General features: G+C 47.1%; 2 protein-coding genes across 7 annotated transcripts in view; one reads left to right on the top strand and one right to left on the bottom strand.

Moving 5' to 3' along the window:
- Positions 1-1753: 1753 nt before the first annotated feature.
- LOC135809635 (muscleblind-like protein 1) lies at positions 1754-17514 on the top strand. 6 transcript variants are annotated; one of them, XM_065323029.1, is made up of 10 exons: positions 1756-2190; positions 2647-2763; positions 5013-5060; positions 5424-5660; positions 6512-6571; positions 6748-6794; positions 6909-6964; positions 12296-12462; positions 15522-15654; positions 16344-17514. In XM_065323029.1, the coding sequence occupies exons 1-10, from the start codon at positions 2026-2028 to the stop codon at positions 16448-16450; spliced, it is 1137 nt and encodes a 378-aa protein (XP_065179101.1). In that variant the 5' UTR covers positions 1756-2025; the 3' UTR covers positions 16451-17514. The 6 variants fall into 6 exon arrangements, with proteins under 6 accessions (XP_065179098.1, XP_065179099.1, XP_065179096.1 ...); XM_065323028.1 differs by having other exon boundaries at positions 6748-6964; XM_065323026.1 differs by lacking the exons at positions 12296-12462; positions 15522-15654; positions 16344-17514 and having other exon boundaries at positions 1754-2190; positions 6909-8604.
- A 1380-nt stretch (positions 17515-18894) lies between these two features.
- LOC135809634 (uncharacterized) overlaps positions 18895-20234 on the bottom strand; it is a 5972-nt gene continuing 4632 nt past the window's right edge. The window contains exon 6 of the mRNA XM_065323023.1: positions 18895-19602. Coding sequence (XP_065179095.1) covers positions 19321-19602 — 282 coding nt within the window. The 3' untranslated portion in view covers positions 18895-19320. The remainder of the gene's footprint in view (positions 19603-20234) is intronic.

Here is a 20234-nt window from a genome sequence, read left to right as displayed (position 1 = left end):
CTTCAAACTTACCTTTCCCATGGCATTTTCCGTCTTGTCCCTTGGCAAGTTGCTTGTTTGAAGTTGTTTCGGCGCTCCTCGAACTTTTCACTTGTGTTTGTTGCAGTCTACCCGTAGATAGAACTCATCTCAACCAAGTCTGCTTGTCGAAATGCCGAAAACAAAAGGACTTCGGAAAAAATACTCAGCGACATTCAAGCTGGCGGTAGTGAAAGCTGCAAAATCGACTTCTGTCACTGCTGCTTCTAGAAAGCACAGCATCGACGAGAGTATGGTGAGGCGATGGAAACGGCAAGAAAGCCTGGTCATTGAGTGGTGCTTGTCATATAAGCCTGTCTCGTGTATAAGCCTGTCTTGTGTACAAGCCTGACTCCATCACCGGCTTATAGGCATATAAGCCCCGGCTAATGCACGCGACATTACGGTATAACTACCGGTAACTAACATTACTTATACCGGTACATGTATGTATACGATGCAAGTCATGTGCATAATGATTGTATGCATTGTACAGGTACATGTACATACATGACTGAATTTTTTTCTTTTTTTTTTTCTTTTTTTACTAAGTACACAACCTACTCGTCAGAAGGGGAGAAGACAACAGAGTATACAATGACAAAACAGCAGGGAGAGTAGGGGCTGCAAAGCAAGCATAACTAAGTAAAGTTACTTTCTCTTGTGTAAATTGACTCTAATTTTGAAACCGTTGTTCAATCTGCGGACATGTCAACAGCATACATGTTTGATGCTTCGTCCTTTGTGGACTCAGAGTCAAATAATAGCCATTTTTACTGGCATTGACACTGCACTATTGGTGTCAACTGATGACGTGCAAGCCTTGCTCGATAGTGCTGAACACGGTACGGTTACACAGTGATTACATGTTTGAGGATAACAGCAGGGAGTCGGAGGACACACTGTGTGTTGAGAAAAGACTCTGTCAGTGTTGCTGACTGCAACCATAAACTGGTCGGAAACAAACAAGCTAGCCTAGTCTAGTCTGCTACTGTCTACTGTCTATGCTACTGTCGTACTGAGCTCCGCGCTGCTAGCATGCTGCGACAACAATATTCAATAACCAGTGACTGATGCAGTGATGGTCTGGACCATGAATTGAAGGTCCATAGCCAGCAAAGAAAGCCAAACCCGTACTAGTACTTAGTAGTAGCCGGTGTTGCTGTGTTGCATCATCATACTACAGTACAGTAGTTTCATTGTGCCATTTGTGGTTTCATTGTCTTTACTTCTTGAAACTTGAAGAACAAGAGGTCTACGCATAGATCTACGGGTGCACATGTACTTGTGCGTGTGCGTGTGCGATCGCTGCGTGACTGCGTAGATCTACATAATATGATACGTATAATAAAGAAGCCTTGCTTGGTAGTAATAGTATAGTTTACAGTACATGTTTTTCGATTTTGACAGGCGAGGACGTATAGTGTTCCTGACTACAGACTACAGACAGTACAGTACAAGTAGCTACAACCATAACCCGGTTGGCAGAGTCCCGGTCTTGCGACCATGTTGGGAAAACCCAGGTTCGGACCCTCGGATGATGGTACGTGCATGTACATAATGTGCATGCGGCGAGCCTGGCGATGTGTCACTGCATATCGCCCAATATGACTCTGGTGTTGCAACGACATCACGCTTGTGTGTGTGTGTATACATGACATGTAGTGCATGCAGACTTTTGTAGGCCAGGGCATCGATCTCGCTGTACTGGCATTCAAGAATGTTCTTGCACTTTCTCCCTCCAAACGAGGTCCACGTGCTTCCACCGCTGCTTCCTGTGCAAGCGCTCCGCTGCAAGCCTGCAGGATCTAGGCCGATCTAGCCTACTGCCTAGCCTTTCTAGGAGGTACTAGGTGTAGCGTTGCGCACGCTAGTTGCGTGATTTGGGAAAGTGGCTGTGAGCCTGCGGTGAGGAGTGACTGTGCGAGTTCTTGACCTGAGCTTACGTGGGCTTCGTTGATCAATTTTTTTCCTTTGTAATCATTCTTTGAACTCCGCAAACTGGTCATGGCTGGTACTAGTAAAGACAGTAGCTGGTTGCGCTTGGAAGTGTGTAGGCAGTTCAGTCGTGGAAGGTGCAGTCGCAGTGACTCTGAGTGTAAATTTGCTCATCCCCCAGCTTCTCTGGAGTCTTTTGGTGGAACTGTGACTGCTTGCTTTGATTTCTTGAAAGTAAGTACAGTGTTAACATCAGTTTCTTCTTCTCTCGTATACCTACTGTTGTTCTACCTGAATTTGTTCTCAATTGTATACCCTGAGCCTCTATTTTGTTACTTTGTCAATTTCTACGAATGGCCGGGTGTGCTTGCTTGCGCGCGCGTGTTTGTGTTCCTCAAATTAATTGCTGTTTTCTTCTTGTGGTCTGGACCTCCTTTCGTAAAACTTGTGACCGTTGTACTCAGTACTGGTACGGTCTGTTTGAACCTGGGAAATGTTGGGTGTAAATCAATGACAGTGGAGAGCAAAGAGGATTGTGTATCTCTGAGAACGCTTTGTCAAATAATTGAGAAACCAGCCTGCGATTTCCGACTTTTTGTGCAGTGCTTATTTTACTCACTTTTTTATTCGCATGGTACGTATACAATCCAACACCGTCCTTGCTTTGTGTACATGCGTTGTTTCCTGCAGAAGCGCTGCCGTCGTGAAAACTGTAGGTTTTATCATCCACCTGAGCACATTGTGACACAGCTTGTTACCACCGGTGGTAGCTTCTCGTCTGGTTCAGCATCGTCAGAGCTCTCTTTTGTGAGTCATAATTATGCCTGTTCTTTTTTTCCTCAGTCTGCTTGAAAGGTTGAAAGCTTGTTACGTAGTTGCTCAACTCCTGGCCTTTTCACAGGTGGCCAGTAAATTTAATGCAATGCTCTGAGTTAAGACTTTAATCTCTTTTTCTTCCCCCCCCCCCCCCTCCTGATATGTACTCCATTGGATACTACTTGTACAGCTAACTTCAGTGTAAAGTACCTGGGATATACCATACATGCAGTGTCTACTTCAGAGCCGGGTCAATGACCCAGTTGGGGGGGGGGGGGGGGGGGGGAGGTACTTGAACCTGTTTGGAAAAAGAACACCAGGTCACCTGTGACCAGTTGGAAATGCATTACTGTAAGACATGTTATTATAACGAGTCGCAAATTTAACGATTGTCCAAAATTCATAAGTTAACGAGAAGATATGTTAACGATCTTGCAGTATTCTGCCATATCCACACACAGCATATATGAAGCAGTACGGCCTCAACGGATCTTATTATAACGAAGAAATGTCATCCGTTAAAACGTTAGATTTGCTTCCTCGTTATATATACATGTCTTACAGTATACATCAGGGAGTCTTAAAATTTACGACTCCCTGATGTACATGTAGTAGCTGCACTTGAACGGACCTGGCCCTGACCTTGGCTCCGACCCTGGCTCCGACCCGGTTGCCCGATTGGTTTGAAATCCTAGAGCAGACACTGACATGCAGTTCTGTGTTTACCTCAGACATAGAGTACCGTTGTTGGGGACTGCGTGTTCAGGGCCGTATCCAGGATCTTTCCAGGGGTTCAGTAGTCTCCCATGCCCACCATCAATTTCGCTGAAAGCATCACTTCATTCTTGGAGAAGCACAGATGAACGTGAAACTCCCAAAACCAGTAGTCTGGATGCTGAATCGAATAGTCTTGGTCCAAGGAGGCTATGATACAGAAAGAAAATTACAGACAAAGCGTTCAGCCGTTATTCCCAATCGAACGTGGTCAAACACAGTCCCGCACGCGATCTTGTACCAGTCATCTGTGCCAGTGCAGTGCATGCAGTGCATACACATGGTGACTGGTGCATGGTGTAGACAGTCTGTTCACCAGCTACTGTGCTTTTGACTTTGTTTGCTGGGTTGTTGTTCGACGTTCTCAACCTTGTGCGAACTTTTACCATGACTCCTGTCCTACAGTGGGTGACAACGAGACCCCGGAGTGTTTGCCTAAAGAAGTCGTTCATTTGCTAGCGTACACCAGGAAACTGGAGTACTCGCCACCGGTGAGAAGCTCCAGGTTTTGCGGGACCGTGGCGGGGAGCATGCAGCAAATAACTATTGCGCTGCTGTATCTGCTGCAGGCGTCGAAGAAGCCTGGCCTCCTGAAACCAGAGTTGGCACCGTCTCCTGGTGCGAGTGTTCATGCTGCGTGGTGATGGAGCGCCGAGTAAATTGTATTTGCTGCAATATAGTCGGCCATGATACGGTTTTAACCAGGGAGTACTAAAAATGCTTTTTGATAGAGAAAAAAAAAACAGTTTTAGTGCAGTGTACGTCCTGGTTTGAATTTCTCTGACACGGAGCAGTGCTTGTCTGAGATGGGGTAATTCAAGATATATATGTCCTATGCCTCACCAAAGATATGTGTTGACCATCACCTTGCACGGTAGACCATGTGTATAACAAACAAATATCGCAGGGTGCTGACCTGGAAGCCAAAGGACTTCGCAGTTGGACTCAAAGACAAGTGCACCCTGTTACCCTGTAGCCTTGGCTGGTTGAACAGTGGTCACACACCCTTTGCCATGGGCCTGCACTGTACTAACACACCTTTTGCCATGGGCCTGCACTGCACTGTACTAGGGATGCTGCGCTCATTGTGCGCATCGGTACGGGATGCGTACGGAACCGTGTTCGACCGCGTTCAATAAGGAACATGGGCATCCATCAATGTAGGGAAGGAATCGTGCACGTCTTGATAAACTTTTAGAACAGCAACATATCACTTTCTTTCCTCAGCTGGAAAGCCACGGATCTCGCAAACACGATGTGCAGTCGAAAAGCATGTACAGATAATCGGATATCCGTGCTAATTTGGGTGAGCGGGAGGATAAGGACTAAATCGGTGGGGAAGAATGTCTACAACTCGAGTGCTGTGTTTTATTTCTTGGGTGTGTAACTTCAACTTGTTCCTCTCTGCACGGCTGACTCACTTCTTTTCTGTTGCATTGTGTTGCTTGGATTCTTGGATTCTCTAGGAAGCAGCACAACTCATGGGTCGCCAGGATAAATCTGACCGGCTGGAGGTAAGCATGCATATTGCACTCAATGCTCATCGTACTTCGAGTGTGCACTACAGAAGAGTGTGACAGTCATTCACCGACTACTGTTTCCACCATTGTTTGTTGTTTGCGTTGTTGTCATCGTGCCCTGTCATGGCCCATGTTTGCCACATTCTGGAGGTGCATGCTGCCACTGTCAATGCCCTGCCTTTGCTGGTGCGTACGAGTAGTCTGGCTAAACTGAGCATGCGCGTCGCTAATCATTTGCTCTGCTAATCTGCCTACGTGCACTTAACCAGTCTGCACTCATCCATAAGGCTGCATCGTGTCAAGCTTGATGGACTAATGTTTTCATCTCACCTCTGTGCTATCCTCTCATCTCACCAGGTATGTCGGGAATACATCAGGAAGTCGTGCCAGCGGACAGACGATCAGTGTCGGTATGCTCATCCTCCGGAGCACATCCAGATGGACTCGCGTGACTACACCGTCACAGTATGCATGGACTTCATGAAGGGCCGGTGCTCTCGCGAGAAGTGCCGCTATTTCCACCCACTGCCGCATCTCCAGCACCGCGTCAAGCAGCAGCAAGCTCCAGGCTCAGCAGCCGGCTCATCCGCCATGGTATGTACTTGTATGTTGCGTGATGTGTGTGTGTGCTGCTTGTCATCACCGTAGGTTGACTGGCTTTGTGAACGGTTGTAACATTTACAGTCGACTCATTGTAAGCCCGTTAGAACATTATTTAGCTGGTTCAAAACAACAAAGTCCAAGTCTGAATTCTCATGCCAAGGTTTCGCACGCATAAGGGGCAGCAGTCAAAATGCTGTGATCCTGTAAGAAATTTGGAGCATCCTGGCGTTGAAACCATACGTGTACTAGTTCAACTCGAAATTGACCTTAGCTTCACTTAACTTGCTGCCTCGGAATTCCTGGTATACCGATTCTCAAAGCTGATGAAGAACCCTGTGTTGTGTTGCTCTATGTAGAACTAGCGTGTAGCTGCTGTGAGCCTTGCTAGCATGCGTTTTGGTTTTATTTTCTGCTGGACTGGTCGTTCTGCTTCTGGACCTGCATTCCGCTGGGCCTTCATGCATCCCCGTTTGTCTCTGGAGACGTGCTCTTGCATGTCCTCTTCTCCTCGTTCTGCCAACTTCCGGCATGTGCTGTCAGTAGCTTGCGTTGTTAGCCGTTGTGTAGTTGCTGTCATTATACTGCGTGTGTGGCGTGGTAGTTTGTGTGCGCATGTGTGTGTGTGTGTGTGCGTGTGCGCGCATGCTGTATCATTTTCCGCTTCTCCTGCACATGCTGTAAGCTCTGCCGGTTGTGTGGGTGGGTGTGTATTTAAGAATACCGGTATGTGTGGAATGATCATGCGACGGCGGCCGGCCGCACAAAGTGAGGCCACGCAGAGTGAGGCCGTTATGAATCTAGTTGGTGTCGCTGTGCTCTTGCCTTCTGCTTGGTTTGTGTAGCTCATGGAACAAATACTCCTCAACGCGCGCAAACGGCCTAGCTCTACCCCCGCTGATGTGGTACTTGTTGTTAAGACTTGTTTTAGTATGGCTGAGCAGCTCCTGCTATTGCTGCCAGTATTGCAGCTGGCCATGCTGCCACACTGTCTTGGGCTTTGCCGGTGATCGTTTGGCTTTTCTTTGTGCTTTGTGTGTGTGTGTTTCTCTCTGACCTCTTATCTTTTGTTTTGATGCAGCTATCGAATGACTATCGCAGGCCTACGATGCCATACACTCATCCGGCTGCTTCCGCCGCTGCCGCTGCTGCTGCCGCAGTTGGCCAAACACAGTTCGCATCAATACCACAGGCGCAATATGACCCAGCAGCATATGCGGCGTATGCAGCAGCAGCGGCGGCAGCTGGTGGTCAGCAACAGCAGCAACAGCAGCAGCAACAACAACAACAAATGATGAGTGAGTTACATTGTGATCAGCCAATGTTTTATCAAGGGGCCCCAATGTTGCACCACACTTTTCCACCTGGTCCAATGCCTGGACCATATGTTGGTGTTGCTCCAGTACCTCCACCGTTCATTCCAGCGCACCTTCCCACGGCTCCAACCCCTGTCGTGTTTCAGAATACATCTGTCAACACAGATGCACTGAATGCAGAAGTGCGAAGCGACGGTGCGCACCTTCCCACGGCTTTAACCCCTGGCATGTTTCAGAATTCATCTGTCAACACAGATGCACTGAATGCAGAAGTGCGAAGCGACGGTAAGGATGAGTCTGCATCTCAGGAGACAGAGTGCCCAGAGGCCCGGCTCCAAAATGTAACACCTGCTGACTCGACTACTGAAGCTGATGAATCTAGTGATGATAGCACATCAAGCTCAACAAAACCGAATACTGCGGAAAGCTGTGGAGATGGCGTCTCTATACCTTCCGAAACTGGTAAAACTGAAAACGTCAGCTACTTGTCTGCATCAAACGTTAACCCATCACACAGCGTCTCTGGACCTTCCGCATCAAGTGCTAACCCGCTTATGCCACTGCCAAAAACAGTTCAAGTTGGAAACATGTGTACCACTCAGCCGCCGTACGCGCCTGCTCATCAGCTCCGCTATCAATACATGCCATCTCCAACGTATGGAGGTTCAGCACCACCATATGTACAACCATACGGGTCTAATATGGTGAGGTACCCGTTTCCATTTCCTGCGCAAATGCCGCCTCCAGTCCCTGTGAATCCGTACGCACAGTATAACGGCCCAGTTCACGAATTCCAGCAAGTCACTGCGCAGATGGGGAAAATGAATGTATACTAGAAGTACACCTGATGATTTTTGTTCATCCTGCATTGGACAGGGCCCACGTGATACCCTGAAGATGAATTCACGTCATATTACATCAAAGCACACGACCCATGTAAATAGATTTTTGCTTGCATCCTCAATTTTGTTCCAATCAGTTATCAACTATAAAACCCAAGGACCTCGACTGTACATGGATGCATGATCATGAGGAGTGTCACATTCACGCACAACACACCCAACAGGTTGTCCCAATGACATAGTTATGAAGGGTTCATTTTCCAATCACCATTACCTTCCATCATACTGGATGGTGCCTAGTCTACTGATTTTTAGGTGCAGTGCAGCACCGTGTTTGTTGTCATGGTAAAGCAACATTGTGGAGTTACCTGATGTGCTTTCTTTCAACCTCTGTTATTTTCGTATCTGTCTTATTCGAGTTAGTATGTGTTTCATACCTTTTCTTCTTTTTTCTTTTTTTTAAGGAAATTCGTTTTCTGGGTACCGTATCCCTACCCGTTCCTCTAGCCTAGATACTGTGCTATAGCACTTTGCTAGCTAACTTAGCTGTGGTAGAGTAATGATCTTGTCCTAAACTTGATGCATCATGCACAGTGATGCCGCTAGATTCTACATCTACTTTATATCCCTTTAGCAAATTATTAAAGAAATCCCGGCAGGTGTGTGGGGGTTTTTCAGCCCCTCTGTTTACCTTTCGTCCCTCCCTGTCATGTTTATCCTAGTCTACGTTGTACCTTTCATTCCCATTTCACCACCTTCAATAAAGTAATTCCACCTCCACCTACCGCGCTCTCTGGCCGACCTCACACACCAGCAACATAATACTGACAACTAGTTTTTTTCCTCCATGCAGCGCTGTTTCGACCACTATAGGTCTCATCAGTGAAGGCTGAGAATAATGAATGGCTAGAATTAATTTGAAAGCACGGTTTTATACATAGAATGAAATGAAGAAGCGCGATCCCGCGCTTACAGTCCATTCATTGGAAACTGGCACCCTAACTTTTTGGTGTCTCCCGCACATCGTTGTAGGTATCGTGAAAACAACAGTACATCCTGCATTGTGTGACCCGTGCAATTACTCCTAGCCGCATTTGAGGCCAGAAAAGTCCAAGAACAGGGAAATAGAAATTCAGCCAGGTTTTACAAAATTGGGACAGGTATGCCATGGCAAAATGTAAGGAGAAGCAGATCCAAAACCCAGATTTTTGAGATTTAAAGTGGGTTTTTGATCCTCAATTCGGCCCAAAAGCCAGCGGGACAGTTTCCGATGAGGACATCATTGATACTTGCGCAACAGATTCTAGCACTCTGAAATACAATCGTGTAGTATACATGTACTGAAAATCAGGGTGACAGTTCCGACATAGCGCTCCAACACGGTACTGTAAGTAGCGCTGCTGCATGGAGAAAAAAACTTTTTGTCAGTATCTACAACTTGGAGTCATGTTGCCGGTGTGTGAGGTCGGCCAGAGAGCTCGTTTGGTGGTGGTGGAATTACTTTAATGATCAACAGGCCGAAGGCTGCTACTTACCCTTTGAGAACAAGTTGGTCACCACCTTGACGTTATTATTATGAATGCATGTTTTTTTTTAAACACCGAACGGTTCAAGCCGATTTCTTCCAGCCGGGGAGCATCGCACACAGTTTAGTTTTGTGTCCCAGCAAGTTTTCTACTTAGACAGCAGCACTACCTCGTGCCTCTTGTGATTGTCCTACGCTGTTATTTTTGGTGCCGATGGCCCTCTGCTCGATTTTTTTAAGCACTCCGCCTGCCTTCTGTTTTACCCTCTGGTAGGTAGGCTCGCTTCGCTCGACGTTTTTTTTGTCTACGCCACTCATTGACCGTATACGCACTTTGGCTGTACTGTTTGAGGGTGAGCAACGTACTGAGTGCACAACTGATGGTAGTGGCCGAATCCCAATCTAACGACAGCTGTTGGCCAAGTCTTGCCATCTTTCATCGCCGTCGCCCGGAAGTGAAAGACAGGCGAACTGCATTGTAGGTGTGCGCCAAGATCAGGGTGAGGACCCGCATGAGAGATAACAGCCTTGGTAGCAGTTACGTGCACAACTGATGGTAGTGGCCGAATCCCAATCTAACGACAGCTGTTAACCAAGTCTTGCCATCTTTCATCGCCGTCGCCCGGAAGTGAAAGACAGGCGAACTGCATTGTAGGTGTGTGCCCAGATCAGGGTGAGGACCCGCATGAGAGATAACAGCCTTGGTAGCAGTTACTTTGGAATTCCCCTGACCTGTTTTGAACACAGTGGTCTGCTGTTGCCTGATGAATAGGGGTTCATGTTCAGCTCCACGCTAGGCACTTTGTTGCCGGTTTTCTACCTCTGGCTGCCTAGTCCTCCTTAGTCGTGTTTGGAATGGCGTCCGCACTGGACCGTTCACACCGGATACAATGTGCCGCCGTGACGCTATCAGGAATGTCGCTCCTGGCAGATCAGGAAATGCGCCTGTAGTACTTCACTTTTTCTACGACCCTTGACGATTTTTATTGCTGGTTGCGAGAAAGCCATTTTGGCCGTAGAATTCCTGAGCATTCATTGCGGGGAAAAGCTATTTTCAGATCTCACATACCTATGTTTGTAGGTCCCTCTCCGTTTCTGTCTGTGTGTGTGTGTCTCTCTCGCTCTCTCTCTCTCTCTCTCTCTCTCTCTCTCTCTCTCTCTCTCTCTCTCTCTCTCTCTCTCTCTCTCTCTCTCTCTCTCTCTCTCTCTCTCCGCTTCTCTCTCTATCTGTCTTCTTTCCCTTCTTCCTCTCTTTCACTGGCTTTCTCAGCTAATTATCATTTTGGTTGACCCCAAATTGAAAATTTAGTATGGTTTTTCGGCGCTTGAAATCTCGTCTCTTGCAAAGCTCGTGTAAAAATGGGCCATATGTGCTCGATTACTAACCCTAGGTGCGCGTTAAAGGGGAAGTGCATCGATTTTTCGAGTATGGTCCAGAAGAAAGACATTTGATATCGGTTCGAATGGCATATCTCTCGCTTCCATACGATAAGCCAAACTTGCCAAATCGCCAATTGTATACTCACGTTGCCATAGCGACCAGCGCAGTGATGACGTACGAAAGGCTTAGCTCCACCACAGAGAAGGTCGATCACTGCAGAATTTGGTCATTTTCAATTGGTTTATTGTATTCACGAAGTGAAAGAAGGGCTGTGTTCGATGCTGTAAGTGCAGTGAACTGTTTGTTAGTAGTCCTCTCGGTTGTGTACTGGGACGTGACACCGACAGGAGAAAGCTGGAGCGCGGAGACACCAGCAGACAAGCGAAAATAGTGACGAACAAAATGCTGAAATCTTGGTTGGGACAAATCAGACGTTCAGCATTTCCCCCAACCAAGGACCATGCCGTTTGCTCTTTCCACTTCCTGAAGATGAATGTGATGCTTCCTGGCGACTTTCCTATCTCTCGTAACATCTTCTGAAGCCAGGTGAGACGACGGGTGCCGGGTGGTGGAGATTGACGAATGAAATACTGATGTCGTAGGTTTGAAAGTTTGCTGAAAATGTCTCAGGAGACACGGCGAATTCCAAGCATCTTGTCCTGGAGGAAACCATTTCCTAGGCACAGTCAGCCTAGGGAAATGCATGAGAAGGGCGACAAATAGTTCACGGCACTAACAGCATTGAACACAGCACTTCTTTCACATCGTGAATACAATAAGACAATTGAAAATGACCAATTTCTGCAGTGATCGACCTTCTCTGTGGAGGAGCTAAGCCTTTCGTACGTCATCACTCCGCTGGTCGCTATGGCAACGTGAGCATACAATTGGCGATTTGGCAAGTTTGGCTTATCGTATGAAAGCGAGAGATATGCCATTCGAACCGATATCAAATTGTCTTTCTTCTGGACCCTACTCGAAAAATCGATGCACTTCCCCTATAACTTCCATTGCAATCATATAACGTGGGAAATTGGTCTCAATCTCTGAAATGTAAGCATTTCTTGTTGCAAACATTGCCTGCTTTAATAATGCCCGCTCTTTGCTTCAAACAAGTGATTTCTGGTGGTAGTCAATACTAATCATTGATGGGAATGGCTGACCAAACTCTGCATTTTGGTGATTGTAGTCTTTTGAAACTTGGGTGTATGTAGGGGGGGGGCTGTTCACAACTTTTTAATTCGATGCATTCGGCACTCTGCTTTATCTCTTCTGGCATCTTGCTCGGCTGTGCTGCCTGCGTTAGCTCCGTGCTTGCGGCACTCGACTACGTAGGTGCTGCTCTTTCGCATCAGCCGGGTTGTTCACGAAGTTGCTCTGGCTTGCGTAACTTGTTCCTACTGACTAGGTAGTGTGCGGTGGATTATTTCTTCGGCACTATTGGCGGCGCACAGCGTCACTGTAACCTTTGCATTGCTATGCACCCCCCGGAGTGTGTGTCGCTGACTTTGTGCAAGGTGTGGTGCTGGTCTTTATGCAGTGTTGTGCCTGTTTTCAATCTCTAGTGGCAGCCGTCCTGCAAGGCTTAGCTGGCGGACAGACTGATGTATATTCGCAATATGCCACCGCCGCTGCCGCAGCTGCAGCCGCTTCTGCCGCGCTGGCCAGCAACCCGATTGGCTGGTTACCGGGAACTGCCGGCGCCCCTGCTTCCGCTGCGTTTGTACCTGAGGTATACACATATCCAGCTTGCCTGCACGTCTGTCTGTCTATACATGTCTGCTGTCGGATTTACTCTCTATTCCGGTCCATGCTGCTAAATTAGATTGTAATTGGGAATACCCATGGGTGTTATGTCGCTTCTGCCCTCCCATGCTTGCTTTGTAGAGTTAACCCTGCTGCCATTTGTTGTATATGGGTGGGGAGGGGGAATTGTTAAAGCTGTGCTTGCTTTCACTAATTTGCAAAGCATAGAAAAAATACCTAGTACGAAGAAGAGGTTGTAACGACTTCGGCGATAATCGAGGCGTTGTGTGTTGCTCCCTACGTGGGAGCTCGCGCTTTTCCTGCCGACTTGAATTGACACTTGACTGACTCACAACTGCCATTCTGAGCACATGGGAAGTCCATTGAGCTTTCCACTTGTCAAACTTGCAAAAAGCACCACTCCCTGCTCAGTACACAGCTTTTCGGGGAATTCACGCCTCGTCAGTTGAGCTTGAGGAAGCTAATGAAGCCTGTGCTCCGAGAGCACAGCATTGTGCAGTGCTCCCCGAGGAAAAACATCTTTAGGGATACCAGCTTACAGTGGCGCTCCGTTTCCAGCGAACTCAAGACCGTACCGTTAGTCAGTGGCGCCCATGAAGGTGCAGAACAAGCACTGAGGGCTGTTGGCCATTCACAACGTTGTTATCTCCAAACGCTTCTGTCGCACGCTCGTTCTGCACCTCCACGAGCGACACTGACTCGCGCTGTTGTCCGGTGTTTGCGAGGTACTTGTTACACTGGGTACAGATTGCTGCTGTAAGTTGGTATCCCTAGTGATGTTTTGGCTCGAAGAGCACTACTTGATACAGTGCTATTAGCACGGGAGCACAAATTGTGTATCCTATCCAAGCTCATCTGATGAGGGGCAACTTCCTCGAAACACTGTGTATTGAGCAGGGAGTGGTGCTGTCTGGCGGGTCAAACAAGTGGAAGGGTCAATGGACTTCTGTGTGCTCTGGATGCAATTCAAGTCGGCAGGAAAGCGCGAGCTCCCATGTAAGGAGCAACATGCAATAGAAGAGATAGGTTTTGTGTTTGTGACAATTAGTATGTTGTGTCTGTGTAGCCCAAAGTGTGCGCCGGAGGTGTTCTGGTCTATGTTCAATGTTGGGAGTTTACTTTGTCCTGTTTTCATTATTAGCATTTGAACTCATCTTGAAGTCTTCTCTGTAGTTGTTGTATTGTGCTGTCGATTTGGTGGTGCTGCCTTGTTTTCAACTGCGGCCGTTGACACTGTTCCATTTGAACTGGTGTGTTCAAGCCTCTCGTTGAACCATGTCTTTCCAACTGGAGACTCGCAGGTTGAAGGAACTTTGAAGATTAGCACGGTAGCATAGGACACTCGAAACCCAGGATTGCAGATGTGCTGTACAGTGTTCCGTGTTCTCTTGGTTAGTGTAGTGTTCATACGCCCAGCGTACTGCCGTGTCTTCCTATCGTGCTTGGAGAGCGCTAGCTGTAGTTCCTGAGGTTTGCATCGGTGGATTTATAGTGTTGGTACCGCGTCTGTGTGTGTGTGTGTAGTTGTTGTTGTTGTTGTTGTTGGTATGTCGCTTGGCTCTACAGTCCTCAGTTGTCAGTTGTCACGGCTGCTGCTGCTGCTTGGTAAAAGTAATTCCAATTCCGCTTTTTTTTAAGGTGGTGTCTTCTGCTTCCGTTAGAGCAGCGTGCTGTCTACCGTATTATCTCTATTAGAAGCCCAGTCTCTTGTAGAAGCGCAGTCCAAGAGGGCTTCGAAGATATACAAGCACAGTCTCCAATATAAGTGCCGGGCTTATAATGGAGAATTAAATGGATCATGTCCATGCACGTTTGACGTCACACAGTATCACAAACACACATTGTAGCGCAAGTCCGTGATCCCCTGTGTACAGACTCGGTATACCAGGAAGTACAAAACTGCCATTCATGGTACCTGGTGGGAAACACTTGTGCTACTGGTATAACAAAAATATCAACCAATGTGCATGCACCAGATGGATACAAATTACAAGCCCAGTCTCTAATATAAGCGCAGCGTCCAGACTGGTTGGAAAATATACGCCGAGGGCTTATAAGTTATAATGGAGATAATACGGTATGTAGGTTGCACCAGCAAAGTGAACTTTGTGCTTCGATACATCTCTTGGCTGTTAGATCACGGTTCACTCTGTGTTGTGTAGCCCCTCTGCGTATGGAGTTTTCATTGACATGGCTTTGCCAGGTGTGCGGATTGGGTTCCTTTGGGTCTTCTACACTCTCGTTGCTTGGTATCCTGAGAAAATCAGTTGATGTACAGCCTGTGCACTTGCAGATTTGCCTGCTTCTCTTGCGACGTCCGTGTATACGGAGGTGGTGGTGGTGGTGTGCATTTTCCATGTGTGGGTGGGTGTGTATGTGCGTGTGTGGTTGTGGTGTGTTGTACTGTTTTTACTTTATCCTGTTGTGTTGGAACGTGTTGTGTTGCACTGTGGGTAGTTCTCAGCAGATTCCCTGTTGCTCTCTCCGGACATTTAGACTGCTGGAAATTCATTCCTGGGTCGTTGCTGTTTTTGTGTACTTAAAAGAAGTAAAATACTCTGCCATTCCCAGTACCGAACACCATGGTGCGGACAAGGGACTGTAACTGTGACGCGTTGTATTGAAATATTCTGCTCTGCAAGTTGTGTTGTGTTTGGAGATGTAGTGTGCTGCGGTTCCAGCAGTTTGATGTGTGTGTGTGTGTGTGTGTGTGTGTGTGTGTGTGTGTGTGTGTGTGTGTGTGTGTGTGTGTGTGTGTGTGTGTGTGGACTGTTTTATATCGAATACTGAGAGTGTGTCTGTAAAGTCACAAGTGATAGCTTGTCTTGCAGTAGCTAAAGCCAAAGCTGCTACTGCTTTCCCCACTGCGGCTGCTACCGCTGCCACTGCTGCTACTGCTGCTACTGCTGCTGGCACCATTCGCCCAGATGATGCCATGTTTTAGATCTTGAAGTTGACTAACTCATTTTCAGGTATGCACCGGGCTGAGATGAACAGGACTTTATCTGTGCTTCACCTTTGTAGCCTGTTGGCGGCATTGCATCATTAATGCCAGCATCATCATCTCAACAGCAGTCCGGTGATACACTGCCGCTCTGTATGGACTTCCGAGCCGGCAAATGCACGCGAAGAACGTGCAGATATGCGCATCCCGCAGGTATGCACTACTTGATTTGACCCGGGGTCTTTGTTGTCATGGTGTGTGGGTGGGTGTGTATGTGTGTGTATGTGTGTATGGGTGTGCTAGTCTTGATCTGTCTCATTCAGATCTTGTCTGCTATCGTTGCTAAAAGAGAAAATCTGTGGGTGCTCATCGAGTTCATTTGCAGATTTGCGTGCTTCTCTTGCGACGGGCGTATACATGGTACATGGTGTGTGCGTGCGTGCGTGCGTGCGTGTGTGTGTGTGTGTGTGTGTGTGTGTGTGTGTGTGTGTGTGTGCAATGAGCTGTGTGGTGCGGACCAGGCTAAAGTGAGTTGGGGTCAATTCATCAACCTTGCAAGCTGTTGAATGGTGTAACAGGCGGCCATGTGATTCAACCGTCAGCATACCTCGTATGGCTTTCTAAAGCACCTACCTCAGGGTCCGGTGGCATCCAGAAATAGATCCTGGCTCTTGTGTATCTGCCAATCGCGGGACTACGTCGCCGGATGCAGCCTTTCTTATTACTAATTTGGGAAGGAATGGGACGGTGGTCATGTAAGCGTGTGGGTGACTGAAGCCCTCGCGCCATTGACGCATGGTATTCATCCACTCTTGTACTTTTGCTGAAGTCCTGTGAGGGTATTTTGAGTATAAAGCAACTAATATTCTTCTCTGCTGTCCTCTTTAATTGCTCTCCCATAGACCATGTTACTGTGGACAACAAGGCAGTACGTATCTGCCGCGACTATCAACGAGGTCGGTGCCAGAGACCCGAGTGCAGATTCTACCACATGGAGGCCAGCAATTGAGGAGACTGGAAGACAAGGAGAGATGGCCATCGGGCAGTCGTATCAAGAGTGTGTATTTTGAGAGAGATTATTCCAGATCCACCTCTTTGCATTCCATTCTCATCTGCCATATCACGTGTGCATGGACAAGATAACTGTAAGGACCCCGGGCGACTGCGAGATACTCGTGAACATGTTTTTTTCCGTACTTGAATTGGACTCGGCTAGTAGTTGCAGGATGGCTGGACGGGCCTTGGTCGCTGTATCCTGTGTGATGAGTGTGGGGAACAACCTCCCTGGCCAGGAAACCACTGTTCATGTGTCGTATCGTGTGTGGAGAAGCTCCCGGACAGTTCTTTAGTCTGCTTCAGCCCTTGGTTGCCGAGGGTGGGTGTCTGTCATGGCATTGCACCTGGGACGTGCGTGACCGCAGTGTTGCATACGGTTGTGTTAATGTTATGTCACGTGTTGCGTTTCTTTTCTCTCTTTTTTTAGTACCGGTAAATGATAACCTTGCCGCCGTTCGAGCACGGTGTAGCACCAGCAAGTCTAGTGTCACTATTCTAGTTAGTGTAACAACTGTGTGCTTCTGACAAGCATTGTCGGTGCAAGCAGCCCCTTCGTATACACTGGCAGACGGCTAGCAAGCCCCTTTTAGCACACCCCTCGCTGGACTGTTTGTCGCTTTGTTTCTTCCCAGCAGTGCCCAAGCTTTCTGTGGCTTTCTAACCCCCCCCCCCCCCCCCCTGTCCGTCAGCTGGAGTATAATATGTACTTCAGCAGGACTTATCTGTTTCCTACTTTACTTAGCATTGTACAGATACATGACTGCATACCCATGTGTACTGTCTGGTCATCAGTTTTTCTATGATTCTCGCTGGATCAATGTTCTGCATCATGACTGTATGACACGTGGAAGAACAGAAATACAGAAAGTCCAGAAGACTCCTCAATGCTTCACAATAATTATTATGGCGAGGTTGCTTTCGACAGCTTTCTAATTTCTTGTTCCTCGTCTTTCAGGTGTAGTACAGGTAGTAACGCATTTCCCTGAACATATTAAAGTCGCATATTTTTGCACTTCACTTCATTGGGTTGTGACTTGCTTGTTCTGAAGTGAACACACTGAAACTGAAAATTAGGGTGCAATCGAGTTACGGTATGATCGGAGAAGTGTTTTACTCCCTTCCTGGTTCCCATTTCAAAATTGATGTCCCCGTGGCATGTTCACTTATTTTGTTTGGGTTGTCCTTGGTCGTAGAAAATCAATTTGCCCAGTTCCAGTTCAGTCGTAGGTTCTACAAGAGATGCACGTGAAAGATAGTTTTCGCAGGGAATATTCCAAGCACTACTCCTGAACACATCCATCATTATACCGGGTATAATTATGTACGGTACCAAGAGTGCATAAACAGTTTTGTTTATGGACTCTTGACAGTACTAGCAAGAGTATATGGGGGGGGGGGGGGTATTATACTCTTGGTACTACAGTAGTAGTAGCAAGAGTACATAAACGGTTTATGTACTCTTGGTAGTAGTTATACGTCTGAGTTTCAGTGTAAAAAAGGGGCTTGAATGGCACCCCACTTATTGAAGAAAACGGAACTCAAAAAGAACAGTTCGAAAATTTCAGGTTCAGTCACCTACATGTTGCAAACAAACATAATATTATCGTTCATCTATTCAACAATTCATAGGGTACCCTGTAAAAAGGCCCAAGGCCTGTGGGACTGCCCTATTCAAAATTTAATAATAATATCTCACGCATTGTAGACCCAGGGACTGGAGTTTGCCCTGGCTGGTTTACAAGCAGGCAGAAGTAAACTGATAATACGGAGGATTAGCAAGACGAAATTCACGTTCGCGTTCGCTCTCCAAGGAAAGTCGAACTCAGTGACGGAATTCGCGTTATGAGATTTAGCAAACAGACTTCGCAAATACATGACGTTGACACGTCGTCCATTGTGTGCAGAATCTGCAGACAGTATAGCGTAGTAAATTTATGACTGTCCTGACACGAATCCGCGATTCGTGTTCCGACTACTTTTCCGAACGAAAAATGTGAAAGTTCGCAATCCAGTTCGCTAACTGAAAAATAGAGAGGTTAAGTTACACGTTTTTGCCTGGCAGGATTCGGGTTTAGTTCGCACAAATAGCAAATCTTCCAACAAACTTGATAAATCTCGATAAAATTCCGGAAACTCACACAAATTCGGTCGGGATAACCAAGCGAAACTTCCAAAAACTCACGTCATGAACTAACGTGCGGGACAGTCAACTCACGTAAAACACGTCAAATTTTTCGTGAGTTTTTTCACTTTTTGACGTAAAAGTTCACGGACGTAAGACTTTTACGTGAAACTTAACCTCTCTAATGTTTGCGAACGCGAACGCGAATTTCGTCTTGCTAATCCTCTGTAATATAGTATGTTACTACTCCCTGATCACAAGTACACTTCGTCACGCTGTGTTCCGTGGCATAGTATATCTGGCACGTTACTGCGCCAGTAAGAGTTACATTGCAGCAGAATTTGCTGTATAACTCTATACAAGGTTAAGAAGTCTTACTGTTGGCAGCTGTGTTGCTACATACAGGGGAGGGAGAGAGAAAAAACAGACTGATTGACTAAATAAATAATTAATTTTCATGTACAGATCGGGTGGCAGCTAACTACCTGCGTAGGAACATTTACACGGAAATCTACATAGTAGTATGTACATAGTATGTACACAAGGTCTAAATGAAAAGCAAATCTGTACAAAATGACAAAGAGCAGGGCCAGCCAGCGTGGCTAGAATATTTACAGTGTATGTATAAGCCTGTTAGTGTTACCAACAGTTAGTGTACAATATAGCGTGAGAGAAAGAAAGCAGCATGCCCACACGTGTTTCTAGCGATGAGATGCACGCTGCTCGAGCTGTTGCTTCTTATGCTGCCGATAGAGCTGAATGGCATTGGCGCGCACTGCTTCGAGACGCTCGCGCTCATGAGGCGTCATGTCTTTGCTTTTCTTGCACTTGATGCTCTTTGGGCTGGGCGCACCAGCCTTCTGTTTAGGATCCACCCTGGCCTTTGGTGGGGCTGCAGTGGCAGAGGTTTCTCCGTCATCATCCCCACCTGCTGCTGCTGTTCCTGCTGTTGCACCGGGTGGTAGCTTCATGCTACTGACAAGCTGCATGGAGAGAAGTCCAGCAACAGTACAGAAACTTGTACAGTCGTCCCTCTCTAATCCAGCACTTTATAAACCAGCACCCTCGATAAACCAGCACAATTTTCAGTAGCCAAAATGTACTCTTCATGCACATTGCAGCAGTAAATCCGATTTGCTAATCCAGCACCCTCCCTAATCCAGCAGATTTCCGTGGCACAAATGGTGCCGGATTATAGAGGGACCACTGTATCAACATCAAGCATGCAGCATGTACAGTTGTGCTCTGTGAAATCCGACCCCGAGTGCATATTCGGCGGCCTGAACTTGCACGGCCCTTGACGCGCTGGAAATGGAATGAATGCTGCTTGACGAACACATGTACAATTACAGTGCTGTAATCTGCAGGGCTGCAGGGCTTTGCCAGCCAGCTTTGCACTTTGGGTCGGATTTCACCGAGCGCAACTGTAGACACGAGCATTGTCTACATGCTTCAAGGGTTTTTTTGTGATGGCAGTGTAACAGTAAAGCTGTCTTCACAACTGGCGCGTGTACGCATGAAACCACGCGTTTGTGTGTATTCTCGCTGGCTTTTGGGTAGGGGTGAAACAATTATACCGAATATTCGAATACTCGTTTGGATTTTTCAAATATAA

Source organism: Sycon ciliatum, chromosome 2 (assembly GCF_964019385.1).
Source record: "Sycon ciliatum chromosome 2, ocSycCili1.1, whole genome shotgun sequence".
Classification (NCBI taxonomy): Eukaryota; Metazoa; Porifera; class Calcarea; order Leucosolenida; family Sycettidae; genus Sycon; species Sycon ciliatum.
Note: the sequence above shows the minus strand (reverse complement) of the source record. Positions and strands in the feature narration are given on the sequence as shown.

Bases quoted from the DNA above. Each gene is read 5' to 3' on its own strand.
- LOC135809635 (XM_065323024.1), top strand. From the start codon at position 2,026: ATGGCTGGTACTAGTAAAGACAGTAGCTGGTTGCGCTTGGAAGTGTGT. The intron at 2,764-5,012 runs GTGAGTCATAAT...TGGATTCTCTAG, and splicing joins CATCGTCAGAGCTCTCTTTT to GAAGCAGCACAACTCATGGG. The intron at 5,061-5,423 runs GTAAGCATGCAT...TCATCTCACCAG, and splicing joins ATAAATCTGACCGGCTGGAG to GTATGTCGGGAATACATCAG.